Source organism: Zerene cesonia, chromosome 10 (genome assembly GCF_012273895.1).
Source record: "Zerene cesonia ecotype Mississippi chromosome 10, Zerene_cesonia_1.1, whole genome shotgun sequence".
Classification (NCBI taxonomy): domain Eukaryota; kingdom Metazoa; phylum Arthropoda; class Insecta; order Lepidoptera; family Pieridae; genus Zerene; species Zerene cesonia.
In genome coordinates, this window is record NC_052111.1 from 1,977,566 (window position 1) to 2,000,945 (window position 23,380).

A 23,380-nucleotide genomic window follows, 5' to 3' on the forward strand; every position below is an offset into this window, starting at 1 on the left:
GTATAATGCAACTGTTATACTTATTTTAATTGTGTGAATGTGAAATTTTATGATGTAAACAAAATGTATTTTGTACTTATATTTAGGCACAAGTTTCCGTATACGACTATGACCAAGTTTTAGATTTTATTTTCTTAATATTTCTCATATAACTCGATAATCGTTACCTGTATGTGGTATTCTGGAGCCACCACGCGGATGAAACCCAACACCTTGAGAATTACTTAAAGATGTGAAACTGAAGAACGCCAAGAACTGCGATCTCACAGTTGTTTCAGTTATCCTATAAAGAAAAATACAGTTTTGAACAAAATATTGACGTAGAATTAATAATAATATGTAAATTACATCAATAAGTAAACTCATGTTATTATTTCCGACTTTGACCTAGTTTGTGAAAATTTGTAATCAGTTTTAAACAAAATATAACTATTCAGTTGTTTTTGTACTTCTCACAGACTAATAATAATATAAGCTTGATTTAACTTTTCCGAATTCACGTTAAACTTGTAACATTTTACAAATTTTGAATGTTTTATGCGGAAATAAGTGTTGAATATTTGGGAATTTTATACATAACATTTTCTTTAAACTGTAATCAATAGTTATTTTTAACAAAAATCTAATCCGTTTTCAAATTGCCTCAGCTAGACGAAATTTCAATGGTACACAACACTAACTATAAAATAGAAGAAATATCATCAAAATGTCACCCAGTCGAAAGTTCTGAGCTAACAAACACAATAAAAAGGAATAGAGAACCGTCACTTTTTTGAAGTGTATTGAAACCAATTGCCTAATCCGTGCATCGTAAATAATCGTGATACGCAGCTTTTGAATCACGTCCATAAATTTCAGGTCACGCACATCGAATAAAATCTACAACAATATCAGAATTATCTGCTCTGATTAATCGATAAACAATAGTCATAATCACTGTTGATCTCCAGTGGGTAGTTTCATATTGACTAAACACCCGACATCTAGCTACGGCCTGATATGAATAACAATGATATAACGTGAATGCGAAACAGATCTATTTGCGTTTCTGAGGATATTTATGTCAGTACAATATCCTAATTAATGGTACAGTTTAAGTGTGGGAGTCGAGTACGTTACGGCACGAATTATGGCTAATAACAGCTCACACCGAGGAAGGTATCCACACCCCCACAGAAGATCAGCATGAAATAGCATGCTGCTGTGTTTCGTTCAGTGAATGGGAGAGCCGAATGCCCGCATCCTTTTTCTCACCCTTCCCGGTACATTTCGTCTTTCCGTCGTCAATCCTTACCTTATCCCTTTAATAGCGAGCAACGAATTCGCAGAACCACTACGTCTTCGAATGTTCATGGGCGTTGATGATCGCTTACCATAAGGCGAACCACCAGTTTAATTGCTCGCTTATGACATAAAAAATAATACCAAGTATTGAGAGCTACAACAAATAAAAATTTAAAGGAGAGGGGTGAAGATTAAACTATCATTTCATTTAAAGTCAATGAGTCTCTCTCGTAAGCTTTTTCTTTGAACTCGCGAACTGTGAGTTTCTACGCGGTTCTACGTGAACTCGCGAACTTGCAAACTGTGTTATTCTATGAACCTAAAACTCGTATGATCTTATTCTTCATTACTTTTTTATTTTTAAACAGTGAATTAACAAATATATTTGGCAGTTCATATAATATGTTTCATGTGAGTTGCTTCGTAACTCATCAATTTCGCTTAGGTGAACTCCCCACAACAACTTAAACCATAAATTGCGCAAACCCTTACTTAAAGTCAAGAACTGAAGCTCCGTGGTCAGCGAATAGCACCACAGGCGGTGTGTATCGCTCGTTTGCTCCACATAGTCGGGTTTCCGCCGCCCCAGTCGCATCTTGGACGGCACTCGCACCACCAAGTTGTAACCAGCCGCCCACGCAGCTAAAGAATACAATTAATAGAATGTCATAGTTCAAAGAATAACCAATAATAAACAGCGTGACATCTGTCATTTATGAATATTGACAGTTTCCAACCTACGGCCCGTTGGGACAGGACTTAAGGCTGTTACAATACAAATAGAATGTGAAATGAGGGTAAATGTAAATCCTTACTAGTATTATACATGTGAAAATGTTTGTTTGTTGTTGATCCACGTTACAACGGAGCGATTTTATGATGTGATTTTTGTGTCTGGAGATAAACTACAAAGGCTTTTTCGATGTTTTCCTAATACTACGCGGGCGAAACCGAGGCTGGAAAGCTAGTAAATGATAAGCAGAATACTATTTTACAATTATACACGCAGATACTGCGTGTCAAATCGGAGTAGAAAAAAATACGAAAAACGAGAATAATCCTGAACTTAAAAACAGCTTATTTTCTGCACCATTCGATAAAACACCTGAATGCAAAAAATATATTTACAGGTAATAGATATAAGAAAATGCAAATTAAATTACATATTTAAAAAACACCCGACGCCATTTTGTCAGCCTACATTGGATTTGAAATTTGTTATACATCTGTAGCGTATATAATTCTAGGCAAACTCTTTCATATAATACCCATGTTTTCAGACAATCAGTTCATACATTCAAGAGCTACGTTTCCATAGACAGATACACACAGTCAGGTTTAAACACTCTGCAATTGCTTCGACTGGTGTGAAAAAGTTTGCAGATTGAAGTTTAAAATGTTATATCCGCTAAATGTCTTATTATTAACCTCGTATATATAAAAATAAAATTAAAATTCAACATTACAATTTCTGCAAACAATGTTTCACTGAGAAATATAGAGGTATTTTAACATAAAAAGCTATTTAATTCCTCATAATAGTAACGTAAGTACGCTTCGTAGGCGTATAATTCACTATAGACACGGCATGTGTAATTTAAGGTCAGAGACTTATAGCCCGAGTGGATTAGGCGACCTTCTAGGCACTTTCCTTTTGTTACTTAGCTTATTAAAAGTAGGTACCTCACCTTCTATAAGCTGCTAAGAAAATAATACGCAAAAGATTCGTATTTCTTGTGATGTGTTGTCGGAGACGGTCTTTCGATTTATAAATGAAAATGTATATGAATTTCCGTGTTTGTAATATTGCATTTAAGACACCACGGCTTTTAAGAAAATCGTTATAAAAGGGGTAGTTAAAGATAGTCAATTTGTATTTTGATGTACCTTTTATATTATCTGTGGTTAAGGTGAGCTTTTACCTGTAATACAATATAACGTTTGTACCCCTGCCACAGAGTAGTCCTGCTAGGACCCCACTCTGTAAGTGCAAGTCCAAGAACAGCGAGATTCCATACTAGATCCGTTCTCACGATATGTTTTGAATAAACATTTACTATTTACATTACTATTTTCTTTGTTCTAACATCGAACATAGCTTATAATCTAGTTTAAAATTTATTGTTACAAGTTTAAATTAAATTAAATGCTTTAAAGTATACAAAGCATTTTGGATTTACCCGACCTTCGGCTGCAGCTAATATAACTCGCTTCTGTTTTATTATTGGTTCCGATATTATGCTATCTAATGTTTAAATTATAATTTTATAACAATAATCACACATAACCTAAGCGTTGTTACATTAATAATATTGCAGTTTAGTCGTCGAGTTTATACCTCATGTTATTAAGACTGTCAACAAGAAATGTAAAGTAAACATACATATTAGATGAACTCGTAGTATTTAGTCTAGTTTCCAAGTTGAATCCCAGCAAATCAAGATAAGCATGAAAGTGTAGCTTAGCTAGCGAACATAAGATAGCAGACTTAGCAAACTTACTGCTATGGATTGAGGTAATAAGACTACTTATTTATTCGTGAGCCCACTTACACTGGTTCGAGAAAACGGTTGCGGTAGTTAAGGAGTTTATGGTTCGTAACTTATAACGCAGTGAAATTCTGTTTAAATAGAAATAGACTCTATGAATATGCGCGTTAAGTTTAATTTGTACATTTAAAAAATGTTATAAAACAAATTTATTAATTACGAGTACGTATCTGCTCTAACTGGATAACATGAAACAACATACGCGTGGTCAAAATGTGTTGTGTAGACTTTTTCATAAATCATGTCAACTTTCACTTTTTTCAGCTACAGATGATTCAATTTTTGAACGAACCGCACTATAAAAGGTCAAAGCTATTGCATCAAGCATTTTGATATGTGCTTCGGATATTTTCTTTGAAATACAAAGCCTTTCAGCGTTTCACAAAAGATGAGAAGCGCAAGGTCACGGACTTACATTGAGTCGAGGATAAGTTAAGCGTCGTGCCTTATCAACTGATCATGGGGAGTTCGGAACGGACAACAAGCTATTTGACTCGCTGTACAAATATAGACTAATGTAAATATTTCACTTCTATTTCTTTAGTATTAGTATTAGTATTGTATTATTTTATCTGTGGTATTAGTGTATATTAATTATAATGTCTAAATGAAAAAGTGCCAAAATGTTAAGACTACTTTATATTTTATAGGCAAAATTATTTGATTATTGATGAAAAGGAATTGAAAATGTGTTTGACTTAACAATTTATTCATCTTCAGCACCGTATTTGCAAACAAGAAACGACGAGGGTCGTATTAGGACATATTCAATTTGACGGGACATTGATTACAAGTATCTGCGGGATTCTAGGGTTCTCAAATAATTCCGTCCACTCCACGTTTGTCTCACAGTATTTTATAGATGAACATAATAAATTGATTTAGCACGTAACGCCACTTAGAAAGGAAAAACATTAAAATACACGACATTTCATAAAAATAGTAATAATCAATTAAAACATTTCTTGCTTCCTGCTCGTGGGGTTTCATGCTAAAAAAATATTAAAAAATCATCACTTTAAAAACAGACACTTGGTACAAAGCATCACATGAGAACAATTTTCATAACTAGGTTAATGCAGCATCAATCCTGCAATGTTACGTCTTATATGTTGTTAATCTTTTTTCACTTTCTTTTGTTCTTTGTTTATTTATAGAATAATATTAAAACAATACATATTATGTCACCTCATGAAAAAGGTTCATTTTAAAATATGTTTTTTATATATTCATGGTTATTTATCCATTTAAATGTATTGATACAGCTGTCTTTAGTTTTTTCTTAGTAATAACCTTACCTAGTTCCATTAAATCTTCCAACAGAAACCAGTCTGTATATTTGTATCTCGACTCGCTGCCCCGCATCAGGCTGGAGGAGGTACGAGCAAGCGCCAGGACCTTCGATGGACGGCGACTTGATCTGGCCAAAGGTTTTGCCCGACTTGCTTTTCAATATACGAGAATCGATTGTGATGTTGCACACTATAGATAAATAATTGGTGGTTAATTTAAAAAACTTTCATCAAAATTAACATTTTTATTTATGTGCACAAAATTGCGTAAAGGTACCTAGGAGACATATAGTACATTGTCGATTAATGTTGCTTGCATTCACCGTAAAGAAAAAATATGAGAGTTTTATCTCATATTATTGCAATTCAGATAGCACAGGATTCTCACTATAAAATTATTCACACTAAGGTTAAAATCAGCTTTACAACGTTATCACGTATAGTCCGTTAGGCAAAGATCAGACACGGAGATCGCATAAATGGATTTTCTGCAATGTATGTGATAAATCTCAAATCTGCTTGCGTATCATTTATCGCTGTTTTGTATAAAAGTACTCTGTGTTAGTGCAAAGATATTATCGAAGGACGTACACATTATCGAAGATTTTAGTATCACATTCGACTTACGTGGATGTACTACTGTATAAAATATAAAAAAATAGAAACGAATCATTCGAATATCCCTACATTTACTATGTATAATAAAAAATATGTTACATGAGATGCATTTTCAGCGCTTCTTCCACACACATCACATAATTTATAAATTAAAAACTCATCTACACCGCGATTAAAAAGCTCGTTTCTTATTCTGGTTTTCAAAATTGTAATAAGGACATTTTTGCCCACGTTTAATAAATAGACCCAGACTATACAGTATACGAATACATTTAGAGTTTTAAAAGTTTGTCGACAAGAAAAATTTGCGTCAGGAATGGAGAGAGGAATTATTATGTAATTGCCATCTCAATGAAACTATACATTTAATTGACAAAAGTACACCACATATATGACATATGTTCGAGTACAAGTTAAAATATGCAACGTAGTTTATGGAAAAATATAAATGTTGTATAATATCCTGCATAATATTCATCCTATATATTGTAAAACAGAAATTATCTGCCGTTTCGGTATATTTTTTGCACGTTACGAAATTTAATTAATTTGGAAGGATATATATTTTTTCTTTTGGCATGGCATTTGTTGCTTAAAAATTTAAATGTCTTTGATTAAAATTTTTCCATGATGTATATATTTACTTTAGACGGACAGACATTTGAATGCAAACCCACGAGATGGTAAGTAAAGCTGCAGTCTATGAAAGTGCATGCCCGTCTAGGGTGTGGTTAGAGACTGTATATTACGATACGAATACCCTTTCGGTACGATCTTCTTTTAAATATTTTATTGAACCATCATAATTTTATATTCATGTCTAAAATATTTGATCAAATCAGGTTTTCGTTCCTACTTTCTAGTTCAACCATTTACCATTCAAATCAACTTATAAGTTTGGAACTTTCTTTCTCGGCTTTTATTATATAAGTTTATGATATTATCAGGGTATTGAATGAGGTGCTATTATAAGTTTATACGCTGATTTATAATATATTTCTTGCCTTAGGGAACCTGTAATTTCCTAATTACCGCTATCTAATGTGGGCTAAAGTTAGGTTTATAAGTTAGGAAAACTCCATCTGAATAATGACTTAACTAGCGAAAGATCACCAATTTTCTATAATATCGATAACGATATGAAAGTAATTAATCTAATGAATAAAGAAAAAGTTTGAAAAGGTGCCCTGATCCCATTTAAATATGTTTTTCTCCGGAGGGAGTATTCCAAGAAGTGGAAATAATAATTTGATGCCTTAATCTTTTTAAAACTTCTTATACACGTGTAATAACAATGCATTTTATCGTTATTACAATATCAAAACAGAAACTGGTAAATAAGTATTTATTTCGAACGTTACTTTCTTCTGTCCATCGTATATAGGTAGTTTTATTTGGAAATTAAAGACTTTTTAATGGGTATTAATCGCGATTAATTCATATGATTTAACCTAATGTTCGAACACTTTACAGAGTAGCATCAGGGGGAGATAAATTAAAAATTCGTTTAAAAGTTTTTAAACAAATATATAATACTGTCGTAAAATCATTGGGATGTATCTAGTTTATATTTGTAAGATACGTACTATTGGAACAGTACTGCTCTAGGCCGCACTGCGCGCAGCGTGTGGGCGCTACATCGCCGCATGGGCACGCGCCGTCGCGCACGCAGCACGCGCACGTCTCCCCTCCGCCTTCGGGGCAGGTGCACCCTGATGACGTCTGTGTCCAGAGATCGACTTGGCCTATTTGATAAACATATTTTATAACAACATGCTGAAATTGAGATTTCCTTTTTACCACCAGTTTTATCTAAGCAGTTTATTTTAAATATAATAAACAAATTGAAACAAAATTTGAGATAACAAGAAAAAGGAAGCATAGCAGGCACATACTGCTACCGTCAAGGAAAATAGGTGTCCAAGCGATTTGAGCCGTAACAGCATAGACGACGGCAAGCAGCAACGCCACCGGCTGCCGCATGATGCGCGCGGGCAGTCACCGCGCACGCGCCGCCTCGCGCCCGCCTCGCTTTCGCATTGGCGCACGACTCACGCTCTTACAAACAAATAAAAAACCCAAGATGTCTCGATACGCATGACTGACTCCAACCTCTAAAGCTTTTATTGTTACAACGGAGCTAGTTTATCGAGGTTTTATTACAAATCTTTCCGATCTTCCTCTTTCCATTTGATTTCGTTTCGCATTTCGGCCCGCGCGTTGTCTGAAACAAAGTAATATTTCCGTTATTGGAAAATCTTATGTTTATTGCACACTGCTTTTTTAGTCGACTTTTCATTTCTTGTGTTATGTTTAGGACTTAAAACAATATTTTTAACACGTTTTAATTTTTTTATAATTAATGGACTCATTTAGATTCAATTTCGACCCACATTAAATAATAGTTATTCAAAACTTCATTATTACTTTGTTATCGAATTTATTTTTTTACCCCGATAGGGCTCGATTTGGACCTGCTCTATTCCGATAGAATTAATTACCAAGAATCGGTGAAAATAAAATAAATCATGAGTTTATCTTATTATCTGCTAAACCAATAATAATGCACACTGCACAGCTAGTCGAACGACTGTCACGGGGCGCCCACGCAGCCCGTATCGCGGCAATAGAAAATAATTTCGTTGCGGATTATTTTGATTTTGCTGTAATTCCTAAGATATTACAGGTTTTTAAACTATATTATTTCCTTCCTGCTTTACAGACCTTTAGATACAACGTACGTGACAAGTAGAAGTATATAATACGCATATGAAATAAATCAAATCTTTGATTTTTGTAACTGATACATACTACAACACTTCAACACGCCCTAACACAATTTTCGCAGCCACGCTATTAAGCTTTAGTTGGAAAAGTAAATGTAAATGTAAAAGCGTAATTTTTAAGTAAACAAAACCTAGATATTATATTAGTCTGCTTTACTGGCATACAATAAAAAAGTTTTTACGTAATTATATACAGATATTTTCGTTTTATTCGCAAATAAAGAAAAGGAAATTTGTTAAAATGTCGACAAATCCATATAAGCTAAGAAAAAGATTCGATTGCAGATATCATGTTTGCCCAAAAATTAAGAGGATTAAAACATTGCGGAAAGTCGCGACTTGAACATAAAACACCAACGAAGGTGAGAAGACCTGCGCCCTACATAATTTTACCGTCTTAAAAATCGATACCAAGTAATTGGGGAATTTCACAAGAAAATTCGGACATCTGGAGCCGGAACATATTATATAAGGAAAAAAACTTTTCCCAGTTTTCAGAGGCTAGGATAAGTTAGTAAATTGGATCTTAATTACGTACTTCAAATACTAAGTTTGTAATTTATAAAATGTTCTATACGTTTGCTTTTTTCTTAATGTGTCTAACCTAACCTCTTTAGTTTCGTCATCAACTATTCAAGTACTGTGAAAGTATGACATTACAGCTTACATTCACACTACATACAGTAAAGCATTGTAAATTTGGGCGTAGGTGATCTTTTAAAGGTCATTGGATATATTTGACCCAGTTAATGATAACTTACATACATGAACCAGATACGTTGTACATTAAACACGTTCTTTAACTAAAATATACTAAATATTTGTTATACATTATACCAACACTATCCATATTTTCATTTTAAGGAAGAAAGTGCAAATTTAACACTATTAATGCTAAATTTTCATCAGTTGTAATAATGAAACACAAACACAAAACGCCCAAAGACCTATAATAGTTTACCTGTAATTGTTTCTTACAATTTGATGCATTGACGTTTAGTTGTTGATTTGTTTAGCTTTTCAAGTGATAAATGCTACACATTGTAAATTAGCTACATTTTAATAATAATTGAAAGTCATGATTATAAGGATAATTTCCTTATTCTTCTCTCTTTTCGCAAATGGAAATAACATGGTGTCGAATCCAGGTACGACATATCTAAATCCATACAGAGATGGGATTGACAGTATCGTATTTTTGTATTTACACCTTGTTGTCTTGTGTTTATTTTTTATTTTATCATTTTCATTGATCAAATTAAATTTATACGAATTATATATTTCAATTTGTATCGGCAACATTTTAAAATATTAACATTCTGCACTCCTTCTTTATTTAAACGATAAGCGTGCCCTCCAATTGTGTAAAAAAGGCGAACAAGAGTTTTGATCTACGTATTAGTAAAGTAAATTATGTTTTTCGTGTTTTGTTTTTGTTGATGTATTTTTTTTTTGTTAAGGTTAAACCAGGAACTTACGGTGTATTAAACATTGAATTTGCATACAAAACATTGCATTTGCAAAAAAATAAAGTAATAATACCGCCATTATGATGCATACCATATACATGCATACTAATATATTATTATTTTTCCAATGTTTTTTATTCATTTCAAAAGATCAGTTCAGCTATTATTTCAATACCAACAATAATTAATTTCATTCATGTTTTGTGAAATTGATTTGCGCCTTTCAGCAACAAACCCAAGTTACGTCAAAATTATGGTGTCAGTTAGTGCCATGTTAGGACATGTCAATTCTATCCGAGATTGTTTGAAATTCAATAACAACCGCTTGGGGGTATACTCTTGAGCAATCGAGAATTTATATTAAATGATACAATTCTACATTCTGTCATTTAATATATGTATGGTATAATGCAGATAAAAGATAAAGAGAATTTCTAAAAGCATTTCATTCATGCAAATGTTTGACGCTCTGTTCGACGAGATGCTCATAGTGCATTCACTTGTAACATTTATTTGTAACTTTAGTTTAAGATCCCACAGCTTCATCAAGTATTATTTTACGGTTGAATTTCGCATAAATTGTAGAAAATACACCTAATAAAAATCGTCAATACTCCCAAACACTATTCATTGGTCATATTGCTTAACGCTTTATAACTCCCAAAACGTTTTTGAATTTTTGTTATGTTTCTGGAAATTAATTTTAGAAAAAAAAGTTTGTAAGGATGTGTGCGTGTTTGTTGTTCTTTCATGCAAAAACTGCTGAACCGATTGCAATGAAATTTGGTACGTAGACAGCTGGACAACTGGAATAACGTATAGGCAACTTTTTATCCCGATATTCTTACGGGATACGGTTGAAACCGCAGGGCGCAGCTAGTTATACTTAAATTAAACCTATTTTTGCATACATAATAATTAAAATTTCGATCGAAATTCACAATTTAGATTTATATATTTTTTTTTATAAGCGACTTTTCCAACTTTTCTTTATTAGGTTCGTAGATCGTATCATATGCTTAACATCATTTCTATATGAAATGTGCTTCCATATTAATTGATGAAAAATACTGTTTTAGTTTTAGTACTAATGTACTAAGTTTTTTCACGTTTCATCACTTTTTCTAAAAAAATCCAAATATCAAACTAGGGGAATCTGGCCTGACTGTGGGATTTAAAAATGAAGGGGGAAGTCATGATCATTGATGTAGATTTACTAGCGTCGAAGAAGTAAGGGGTAAAAATAGAAATTTACCTGAGCGTGTCAGATTAAGGTAAAATAGAGTTATTTACAATAGGAAAAGTACTAATTTTACTAATTGACTGTAGCACAAGTGGATAAACTATTTTTTCATCTAATCTAATCTGACGGGTCTCCTGACTGCACCTTTAATGTATGTAGCAATGTTTATACATTATCGTAATATTAGTTTTTCTATAGGTAACAGTGATAACATAAATTTAATTCACCATTCCACCAGTCACACATATTATTCATAATAAAAAAAATAAACTAAATAAATAGTTTAATAACATAGCCGCCACATTGTTTAGGGTTACATTGAATTCAAACAAACGAACAATTTAAAACCAAACATCGCGCATGGATTAGCATCAGCAACAATGGAAATAACAGTTGTTTGGAAGCACACTCCTCGCCGGTACGCAATCTCCGTAATGGGGGCACGAGCTGCACGCGTGACAGCCGTTCATGCCACATTCATTTTTCTTTTTCTCGAAATGGTAGCAACAATTACCCTGAACAAAAAAAAATGTATTAGTTACTTCCGTTCCATCGTACAACGAGATCGACACCACCTATTTAGGCACCTCCGAGACGGAAATGATCACATTTCATATCACGAATTAGCTCGTACCATTTAATAGAAGTGACTGCCTGGTTATAGTATTAATAAATTAAATAATACCCGCAATATTATATACATATGACATCCATACGTATTATATAATAAATATAAATATACAATTTTTTTTTATTTTGTCTTAGTCTTTTTATTCCGGTTAATCTCTAGAAGTGCTGGACCGTTTTTAACAGAATTCTCACTGACAGATATCAGATTTAACAAGGAGTCACTTTGGCTATTTTTTAATTTCTATGTTCTCACGGGAACATTAGGTTTAAAAGGCAAAATCCGCGTGAATCGGAGGAACGCAGTTAGTCATAAATACGGATGTAAAGTTCCACCAAGACTCCACAAGCTCCGCGAAGTGACAATAAACTACTTATTTGCATAAGCAGTCAAGTTCCTCAACTCGAATCTCGTAAATTAATTAACTTTGCAGGTAAAAAATCCTAAGACGAAATTCCTATCTCGGAACTTTTCGTGTTTCGAGCTACTGCGCTTTCTGTTAATTACTGAAGAGGCTGGAAAGTTGGAATTCTGTTATCCAATCTACATAAATAGCGAAAAATTCGCGTTAATTTCTGTCTGATTTACGCTTTAATAAAATTATTCAGTAAACTGTTATATCTTCCGTGCGTTTTGTTGTTTCGTTAATTTTGGTTCTGTGGATTATATCTATGTTTTTTTAAACAATAATTATTAGTATTAGCATTACTTGTTAGGAGCAAAACGCCTGCTTCTGTGCGCTGGATTTGTCTCGGAAGCGTCTTAACGTATTTTATCGTCTTCATTTACAGTACTGTTTAGTAATCTATGACGCTACTCATGTTTTGTGTTGCATAGAACGTAATTGGAAAATGAATGTACTGCAAAAGAGACATCTTGGTCGTAAAATAACGTGCTATTTTATTTACGTTTATAAATATTTATATTATAAATTTTGTAATTACTGTTTTTGGTATTTATTGAGTCGATTTTTTTATGCTATCAGAAATACTGCACAAAAAATATTTATGGAGTACCTACCATAGTATACTGGGAAACCCTTTAGCTCCGTCATGTCCGACCGCCCGTCCATCCGTCTGTCCGTCGTATATTCTAACGTTATATCAGAAACTATAAGACCCAACTAAAATTTGGCACACTAAAGGCCCGTATCCATGGTAAACATTTGTTAAGCAACAAAGTTAGAACAACGTGTCGAGGAGTTGCTGTCAACATGTTGTTGGCATAATATTATAAGGTTCCTTCAACAGATTTGATGAATTATGTAACGAGTGTGTAATTACTAAATAACGATTACAGCATGAAAAAACAATCTGCCCTAAAGGTTAAACAATCCTGTTCCTAAAGGTTGGCAGAGATTGCTGTAGACGATTTGACCGCCTTATCTATCATTTTGTTTTTATGATTTTGTATTTTATGCTGTAATTACGGTACAATAAAGTATTCAAATTAACAAAAGTATAAAATGTATTAATGTATTAATTCAAAATTAATTTATCTAGATAGATACGCGTTGATTACTTAAGCTCAGGCGCCGTTGTATTTAAGATAGATTGGCTGAGTCGTGAATAGTTGGATTATTGGGACCAATCACGAAAAGCCGTATCTTCATCCCGGGTCGGAAATAAATCCCCAACAGAACCCGACCGGCGCTGGGCGAATAAACATTGCGGTGAGTGGGCGCGATCGATGGCAAAAACTCTAAACAACCAAGCAACCCAAAACGGGTCATTATTTCAACCATTAACGTTTCAATTAGTCAAAGCTGGAGCGTGGAGTGACCTTTCAAAGATATACAAATTAATGAAAATATACTGATCCAGTCATCCGGGAATTAAAATATTTGGGGATTTAAAACCATGCTTAATAGAGATGTTAATAAATCATATCTCAAGTCCCGATGAAATAACTTTAAAAGATGTTGTTGAAGTTATTATAATATCTATGTATTGAATTTCGAATGCTCGAAATGACTAATCATCGAAAATTTTTATACTTTCACAGATATCATCGGCTCGTTTCGTTTTTCCACTCTGAACTGAGTAGTAATGAAAATGAATTCCACCTCAACGTCACCGACTGCGTTTATTCGGTTTTTTGCTTTGGCCTCGTCAAAGGATATTGCGTGGGAATTGATTCAGGTTGAGGGCCTTCAGAAGAATATTAATTTCTTATAAAAAGCTACCTATATCGTTTCAAATTACGGCGGATGTTAGCTTTGAACATGTGACAGTTCTATTCAACATAATACGATATTTTGTGTCTAAAATACTTCCTAGTTATTTGCAGTGTATGTGAGTAGAAAATGTCTGTTGTACAAAATATTACTAATTAACTAACACGATACCCGCTCATCTTCAGAAACGTATCGATGTATTTCTTGTTCCGAATCCGCACAAAACGAAGAAGCGACAAATGGTTTACGACGCGGTCTAGAACCTATAGCCACTTCGCAAGCACGGCGTGTAAGAACTGTGGGCTGGTTGACCTGAAACAAAAAGAAATATATGTCAAAATTACACATTTATTACAATAGAAACATAATCCAATAACAACAACAACATTTTTCTAAATTGTTCTTAAGTTATAGTGATAACAATACTATATTTAGTACCTATTATAATTAAACTGATTATCCAAACATAGCACTGCACCCTATTATGCGTATGTTTAGTTATAGCTCATTAAGCAATGCATTCAGTCATCTAAAATATCTTCAAGACAAACTTCTATGGGCTTCTTTTTCAAAATTCTACAGCCCAATTCAGACTTCTCCATCTTGGGTACTTTGAGGGGATCATTAATTTTCACGGGATTTGTACAAACATCGCACTCTATGGAGACATCACGTGGACATTTCGTAAGAAAGTTAGTTGCACCTAAGAGTTTTGAATGTTCCTGGTCTTGCATTCCATTCCTCTTGAACGCAGACACGGGAAGTTTTTGCACCTGCAACCGACAGCGGCAATTTAATCATTATAGACATCTTCATTTCGTTTTATTGAGTGGGAACATAATGTTTTGTAGGTACATCGTTTTCATCTGTTGTGACATCCGTTTTGTATCATTTATTAAAGTGCAATTTACAAAATATTATCAAAAGAATAGCCTTGCCTACAATTCATTACTCACTGCCAGAACGCGGTTGCAAGTGACAAAATTGATTAATTAACGCACCCAATCGGTTCACCTCTTCTTAGGCACTATGGCAGAAAGTTTCTTCGCGGGTTTGACAGCTATAGCAAATGGATAGTCACTCCATTGCGCATTACGCCAGCATTTTCTAATGTATGATATCCCACCACTTTCAATAAACTTTTGATCTTGAAGTCCATTTCGCTTGAGTGCGGAGGAGGGCATGGGGTTAACCTGTCGGGTGATGTTGCTAGGGTGACAAATTTACGTGAACCGTTTTGAGATAAACATGCAATTTTGTGCACATATTTTTTTGTGTTGTTAAGTCAGTTGTTTCTTTTCCTTCTTCTTTTTAATAGGTAAGACTTCTTGAGTGATCTTAGGAAATATTCTACGGATTGGTTCAACAGCAGTGAATACTGAACAATCGTTGCACTGTCCACCAGCACAAAGGTATCGAATAGCTCCTCTATAACCGTGAATTTGATCCTGTAATCCATTTCGGCTATATGCGGAAACTGGTAACCTACCATGACGAGACGGCTTGTATTGCTCCTGAAACCAACAACAGAATTTACATAAATCATACATGTCGTTGGTTTCAGGAATCATCTAAATGATAATACGGCAAAAAATTGACAGAATGCGCTTTGTATGGCTCAAATGTAAACCACATTCCAGATATTTGGAACGCATCCAAAAAGAAATACGCTACATAAGTACGTGTACTCACAATGCGGCCATCTTCATAGCGGTAACAGGGTATAACATATTTCGTTTTGACAGGTTTGCATGTAGGATGCTTGCAAGCTGGGCAACAATGATGTGGAGAACAATCTCGCTGATATGATTCCTTCTTTTGTTTACTGCTTCCCTTTTTCGAGTGTTCGCAACAATCATCGTCAGTGCAGGGTGGAGGTCGCCTTGGTTTCTTTTCGCAGCAGTATACGACTTGGCCCTTAGGGCATCGGGGCAAACAAGGGTAACAAAAAGCTGGCGACTCGCAACACGGCGACGAATCACAGGGAGCTACAAGAATAGGTGTAACTTGGTAATCTCCACATTCATCGTAACAGCAAGCCATTTTTAGATTTTGTCTTTGCTGTTTTTAACTAAAAATTTTTCATAATAGCGCCCAAATATTTTTGTTTTATATGAATTATGTTTTCAGATACAACCAAAATTTTTTACATTTAAAATTTTCTTCTCTATTTTTTTTCCTACCAGTTCGTTTTTGTTTTTTATTTGTACAAAAAGTTTTTACGGCTTAAATAAAGAAATAGGAGGAACTTATTATTCTAAATTTAGTTCAGTCTCTCAATTTTATTATTCTTGCAATAATTATATTTATTGATTTTTTGCGTATTGGCCAAAAAAAAACCTTATTATTAATACAGAGGATGCAAACAGGGAATCAGTTTGCATCCTCTGTATTTAATACTAAAGTACCTGGATGACCGAGCTTTGCTCGGTTTAACTTCGTGAAGTTAACTTTAATTATTCGCCAAAAAATAGTATTAGTATTATTATTCGCCAATAGATGTCAGGAAGAGTCGCTAAGTTTAAGTCGATAAAACAAGAATATGTCATTTTTTTAAAAAAGATTCCTAGCTAGATCGATTTATCGCCCCCGAAACCCCCTATATACTAAATTTCACGAAAATCGTTGGAGCCGATTTCGAGATTCCAATTATATATATATATATATATATATATATATATATATATATATATATATATACAAGAATTGCTCGTTTAAAGGTATAAGATAATAAACAATTTTTTGCGGAATATACAAAAAGAGCTATATAATTTTTAGATACGTGCAGCTTTTTCGTCTTTGAACATAAGAAAAATCGAACTCTTATTTCCATAATATATTAGTATAAGTTGTGATATAGATGTGGAATTTCTTAAGTAAAGCTTTAGGAAGCTCTCGCAAACATTTGCAGGCGTCGCCTCCTTGTCGCCGCCAGTTCGAAAATGCAATTTTCCCAATGCAAATCGAAAACTCCAGACAGATTTAATGCCTTTTACTTGCCGATTCCGTTCATCATTTCCGGACAGAATTGGAGATGGCCACATCTGTGGTAGGTCAACTTTTATTACTTTATAATGTCATATGCTATTGGATAAATCTGCATTTTATGAGGAGTAATAGAAACCAGGATTTCATTTCATATACCATTGATTTTCAACGTTTCATATAAAAATTGTTATTCGAAAGGCCTTTGGAAGAATGAAAAAGATTTTTCTTTTAAAGCCTCATATAAATATCTAGAATTGTTTGGAGATAGAAAAGGATTGTGAAATTGAAATATTTCACCTCTATCCGGTGCTTGTCGGCACGGCTCCATATTTGAGTAACAATGTTTTTGAAATCGCTTCCACGTTAAATATTCGATCCGGCTCAATCGTACGAGCAGCATGAGTGCTCCCAATGCGTTTGTTTATATAACTAGAGCCGCGGGAGCAAACAGCTCTTGGTTACCGAAATGGCACTCTTCCTATGTCTCCGACACGCTTTACACTTTCCGAGTAGTTTCTACACTCCGGAAATTTTCCGCAAGTATTGTTGTTCACATATTTGAAATAGTTGTGTTTTTTATGTCAGAAACTGCCGATAATCTCTGATTTTACTACAACTTATAGGGTAAAATTAAGGATGAATGATAAACTCTAAGCGTAGGCATGTAAAGTGAATGGTGATGTAGTACTTATTTTAATTGTGAATATGTCATTAATGTTATTATCCATAGCTCAACCAAATAGGTTAATATTGTGTCCATCAATTTATTTTCCCAATTATTAAAATAAATCCAAGTCATTATAAAGAAAATACAAGAGTAATATTTATTCATCATCAGCCCATATATTTTCCCACTGTTGGGACATAGGCCTCCTATGAGGGTTCAGGCCATAATCCACCACGCTGGCCAAGTGCGGGTTGGCAGATGTCACATGTCGTCGAACTTTTAATTCTTGGACATGCCGGTTTCCTCACGATGTTTTCCTTCACCGTTTAAGCAGTGGTGATGTTATCCACATGTGCAGATAAATTGAAAAATCAATTTATTTCCTGCACGCTCGCCCGGTCTCGAACCCCGACTTAACGATTTTGAAATCCGAGGTTCTCACCACTGAGCCACCACTGCTTAATATATATATTAATATTTATGTTTACTGCCAATTACACGCTTAGTTTTGCTTCGAAATAAATATTCTCATTATTTTTCCTTCTTCCATTTAGTTGTTTACATTCCAAAAACGACGCTAAAAATGTATGTCTCTTACGTATCGATATGTGTTCCTAACGATTCTATTGAGGTTCAGGAAGTAGTGTGATATAAAGGAAAGAGCGTCCATACAAATGTATTTATATATGACGGTACTTTTGTCAAAGAACTCGGGTCTTGCGGTGATTTACGAGCAATTCCACAAAGAGCAGAATTATACAACACTACTTGGAGCCCCATTCATCTCTAAAATATATTCATTTATGTAAGCTTTTAATTATACATAAATATATTTATTTATAAATCGATTTTAAATTAAATAGAAATATTTGACAATAATAATTTAGACAATCCTAATGGTTTCCTGGCAATAGTGAAGATAAGATTTATTGAAAAAAACCTTACATATGACCTTTTACTTTAAAATAACAAAATAGTACTGAAGTGAATATTTCTTAGGAATACTCAAATAAATGTGTAGGTACTTAAAATTTGCACATTCAAATCAGTATGCCACAATTATACAATACTCTTTATATATAACCAGCTGTTAAAATAAACATGGCTAAAATTGCTAATCAACAGTTAATAATTAGTTAATTACTTAATTTTATTAATTAGTGGCGATATTAATTATTCTACAACATTTTTGTTCGTGACGTCTCAACTACATACATATTGTTTATCTAACTTCCTTTTTTTGTGAGAACACTACTATAAATCAATGAATGTTCTTACATCGGATCTTTCGGTCTCCCTGAACCTTTAATACAAATTTTAAAATTATAAATAAGTACTTGTAATGCGTTGAGTATGCTTTTACCGAAAGAAAATGTTTCCAAACAGGACGGAAGGGGAGACGAGCTACAAAACCTTACAAGTAGCTATGAAACAGGAATATACCGTACATTTCTTCGCGTTCAGGATAATATAACGGTTTACGGACGATCGAATAGCATGGAAATGGGTCGAGAAATATAAAATTCTATGGGCCTGGGAAACGATACGGTATTGTAACGAGCGACGTCATTTGTCAATAGCAGCAAGATTTAGTGTCCGCTTTATAACACGTCGTCCCCGCGGCGCGGAAGGATCGCGCCATCATCTGTAATAACCCAAATAACTTGAGACCGAACGCATTAACCAAGCGAGATATTCATGTAACGAACTTTCCGAAATATGAAAGGCACGTCTGTTTTGCGCAAACACGTAGATGGAGTTTTATGTTTTCCGTTTACAAATTGAACAATATACGCTCACTGAAACAACAAACGTAAACAAAATTGAAATTTTCGTGATAACGTATCGAATAACGCGAAGAGTGTATACGAAAATAAAGGACACTGATTGCCAGAAATCCCCAAAATTGAACCGCATTTAAATTTCGACAGCAGGCGTCCAATCTGTGCAGCGATAATTCACTTTCAATAAAAAGGGCCTGTCAAAACAAGTGCCGCATAAAGAGCCTATATTTGTTGTGCAATTTTCATAGCTCTTTGTTCAATAATGCTTATTTGGCTCGTAGAATGTAAATGACCATTCAGATGATTAATTCAGATTGATATTTTTTTACATTCACTACCAATATCAATAAACAGAATTTTGTCAAGCGTTATCTAAAGGTATATATATGTTCATCATCATTCAATCACAAGCACAATTATGTGGTTAACGAGTGTATTGGCAACATTATTCTGAAATTTAAGGTAAAGTTATTTCACTCTGTTTTCTTATGGTAATTTATAATACGCATGTAAAATATTATTATGTTTTCTGGAGCGCGTAATAAAACTCGTCGCGAAGAGCTGTATATTCACGTAGCTTAGTAGAGGTGAGGTAAACGGTAAACAAAAAAGGGTTTTACGAGGAAGTAGGCTGACCCTCAATTGTAGAAAAACACAGTGCAAACAAGAAAGATTTATGTCTTCGAAAATGCTTTCTATATTGGGTGTGGTTTTTCTTTTTCGCTAATTGCAGTTTTCGCTCATTTGTTCATGATAAATAGGTGTTTTAACGCGTTTTTGTTGTTGGGTTTAGCAAATCTTTTCATATCAAGAGCACAAATTAGTGAAAAATGCGTTTCATAATGTTACCAGCGTTTTATACATACCAACGTGTAACGTTATAAAACGTACGTTACTTAGGTTTTTGTGTATAGAATATTACAGTATTCACCACTAATCTTCCAATAGCTGTCGTTGCTGGTTGTCATATCCTACGCTAAACATACTCATTTGTTCGCAGACCACAAACCCTCGTAAAGTTACCAGGGTTTTTATAACTTTCTTAACGCAAATCCTAACCTTATGGACTGTAATGAAAGCTTCGCTCGTTATTGCCGCATTTTCACTCAAATTGCTAGCGCCTAATGTTGCCGTCATCAAATTTAACGTTCTAGAGGTGTCATAAAATTTGAGACTATTTCTATTTTGATAAACATAATATAGACTCATGTTAGTACTTCTACTTTTTTATCAGGAGCTTTAAAATGCTAGTCATTAATTCAAATAACGCAAGTATTTTGTTGTTGATCATTTCAAGAAATTGAATTTATTCAGTTCCACTACTTTTTATGTCATAGCGGGCACCTGAACTGTGGTTCGCCTGATGGTGAACGATCACCACCGCCCATGAACGCGCTACCCGCTTTTAAGGGGTAAGGAGTAAGGAAAGGAGGAAAAGGAAAAGGGCCTCCGGCTCCTCCACTCACACGAAACACAATAGCACGCTATTATTTCACGCCGGTTTTCTGTGGGGGTACTTCACCGGTGCGAGCTGGCCGAATTCGTGTTGTTTAGTGAGTAGATTCATAATTATACATAATTATACCTGCATAATTGTTTTTAAATTCGCCCACGTGGTATAAGGAACATCTTATTGGAATGAAATGTTTCGCTGAAGTAAAAAATAGCCTATTTCGCTTTCTTGAACTATATTGTAAAATCGCTTCCTTCGACTTGAAAGAGAGACGTGCAAACAGACAAACAAAAACACTTTCGCATTTATAGTATTATTTTGTATATTTTATTGTATATACCAGCGGTTAAATTTGAACACATTTTTGGGTTCGGTATCGGTTATATATAGTGTTATTTACACTTCTAGAGTTTAATCTTAAATGATTTTTCAACATCAAGAATACTTACGACTTTCTTATATAAAGAAGTGACGCATAAAACAGGCAATAAGCAATATAATATTTTAAGCAGCGCAATTGTATAAATAATTAACATTACGTTGTATTGTACAATTTGATTGAAATGGATTACTTTTTTCAACAAACTTTTTTCACATAAAACTTTGTTTGCTTACTATGTCATTATAGTAAATTTGAAATGTTTTTTTCATTTCTTTATATACTTCTATCAATATTAGTAGACTATTCTTGTTATTTCATTCGATAAAATATGTAAATATGATGGTTAGTTAATACATGAATCATATTCAACTTGACGTTAATTAATATTGTCTACCACCGTAAATAATATCATATCACACAGTATTCTTGAACAAATGAGGAATATTAAATCACATAGGCATACACGTTGCCATGACTCCAAACACTTAAGCCTCAAATAAAGCTCGTGAGAATCTCTGTAGCTCGAGTATAAAGTGTATGTATGATAATATTAATTTGTCAGAAATATTGCGCCTCCAACCTTGGACTTATTTGTATTTATTAAATCTGTCATACTTGGTAAGAAAATCTTTCGCATTTATGAGTACCACCTTATCCAAATTTTCACACGATCTGATGACAGTCATTTCATTAATTTGTCTTTATATATTACTTTTGATTAATGACGATAATACCTCTTTTGTTATATATCTCGTAAGTATTGTATTGTAATATGCGACTTAAAACATAATATGATTCTTTGTTTAAAAATATAAAAATTGAACAATACTTTCTAAATAAAATATAAGTTTACATTATATTGTTTTCTTAAAATTTAAATTTAAATCTAGCTACATCCAGGAAGCTCACTAGCAAGTGAAAAATTAAAATAAAAAAATAAATAAATTAAGAATACTGAATATCATAAACATAATATCTCAGTATACCTACAATGTATCACCCCTAATCTAAGAGAACCCTTAAGGAGCTTTTCACTCTAAACTTGGAGAGCCCTCAGGAATCGGTACAGAAGGGACGAAGGCTTCTTCGCATTGTAAATAATTAATGGATACTGAAGTTCTATGTAATATTGCTATCTCTATACAACAGCATAGTAATTCAACGTATCTATTAGTAAAGCTTAAGGTCTTTTTATCTAAATTAACAAGGTAAGCCCGACTAAAGAACGTTTGAACCGAAAATATTGTCAAGATAAAATTGATTCTATCTAATGTATATCCATATATATATATATGTATATATAAATTAATAATTTAATTGAATTATTTAAACATTGACATTATAACGTTAACAAAACTCATACAGTTCGAGTAGTAAATTTACTTCTCAAATAAATTTAAGAGTATTTAACCCACATGAATGACACAGACATGAAAATAAATTTCACAATCCATAATAACCCTAAACATCCATAATAACGAAACATTGTAAAAATTAACTAGCTTAAACCGCATTGTGTTTTAACCGCGTAATTATTAACAGTTATTAAAACCAATGCGTCGGTACATTCGGCCTATACTTGTTTGACATACTAATTAATCTGTATGTACCTAATATTATCATGCGGAAATTTGACTAACATCATCATCTAGTATTACTCGCTAACGCCAGTAATAGATAACAAGAGAGCATGTATTAGATTAATATGCAAATATTAACGTGATATCGCCTGTGCGGCTGCAAAATGTAATAATATACATTCGAACAGTTAAATTATACATAGATGACGAATGAGCAACAAGTTTTTGTGTTAAATCACAGACGCAATGAAGATGGCTGATGGTCTTACGCATTAACTTTTACAATCACCGATTTTATGTTTTAATACTAACTAGTAATTTTTACCAATTTATCATTGAAGTAGCTGTTCGCACCGGCTTCGCTCGTGCTACATTTACAACCTATCTCACTCAGTGAAGTTGTAGCTTCCTAATGGTTAATTTTTTTTTAATCGGACCAGTAGTTTTTGTCTGAAAACATTTCGAACATGCTTACAAACCT

The 23,380-nt window shown here is 33.6% G+C and overlaps 1 protein-coding gene across 3 annotated transcripts in view; it reads right to left on the minus strand.

Annotated features, from left to right (window-relative positions):
• LOC119829757 overlaps positions 1 to 23,380 on the minus strand; it is a 45,326-nt gene that overhangs the window by 13,069 nt on the left and 8,877 nt on the right. Inside the window, exons 2-7 of one of the 3 annotated variants that reach the window (XM_038352438.1) lie at positions 14,210 to 14,357; positions 7,645 to 7,967; positions 7,330 to 7,488; positions 5,132 to 5,315; positions 1,777 to 1,926; positions 168 to 283 (exon numbers count right to left, since the gene is read on the minus strand). In XM_038352438.1, the coding sequence (XP_038208366.1) occupies positions 168 to 283; positions 1,777 to 1,926; positions 5,132 to 5,315; positions 7,330 to 7,488; positions 7,645 to 7,726 (691 nt within the window). In that variant the 5' untranslated portion in view covers positions 7,727 to 7,967; positions 14,210 to 14,357. Of the gene's footprint in view, positions 1 to 167; positions 284 to 1,776; positions 1,927 to 5,131; positions 5,316 to 7,329; positions 7,489 to 7,638; positions 7,968 to 14,209; positions 14,358 to 23,380 lie in introns of all 3 variants that reach the window. The other 2 variants (XM_038352437.1, XM_038352436.1) reach the window with 2 other exon arrangements.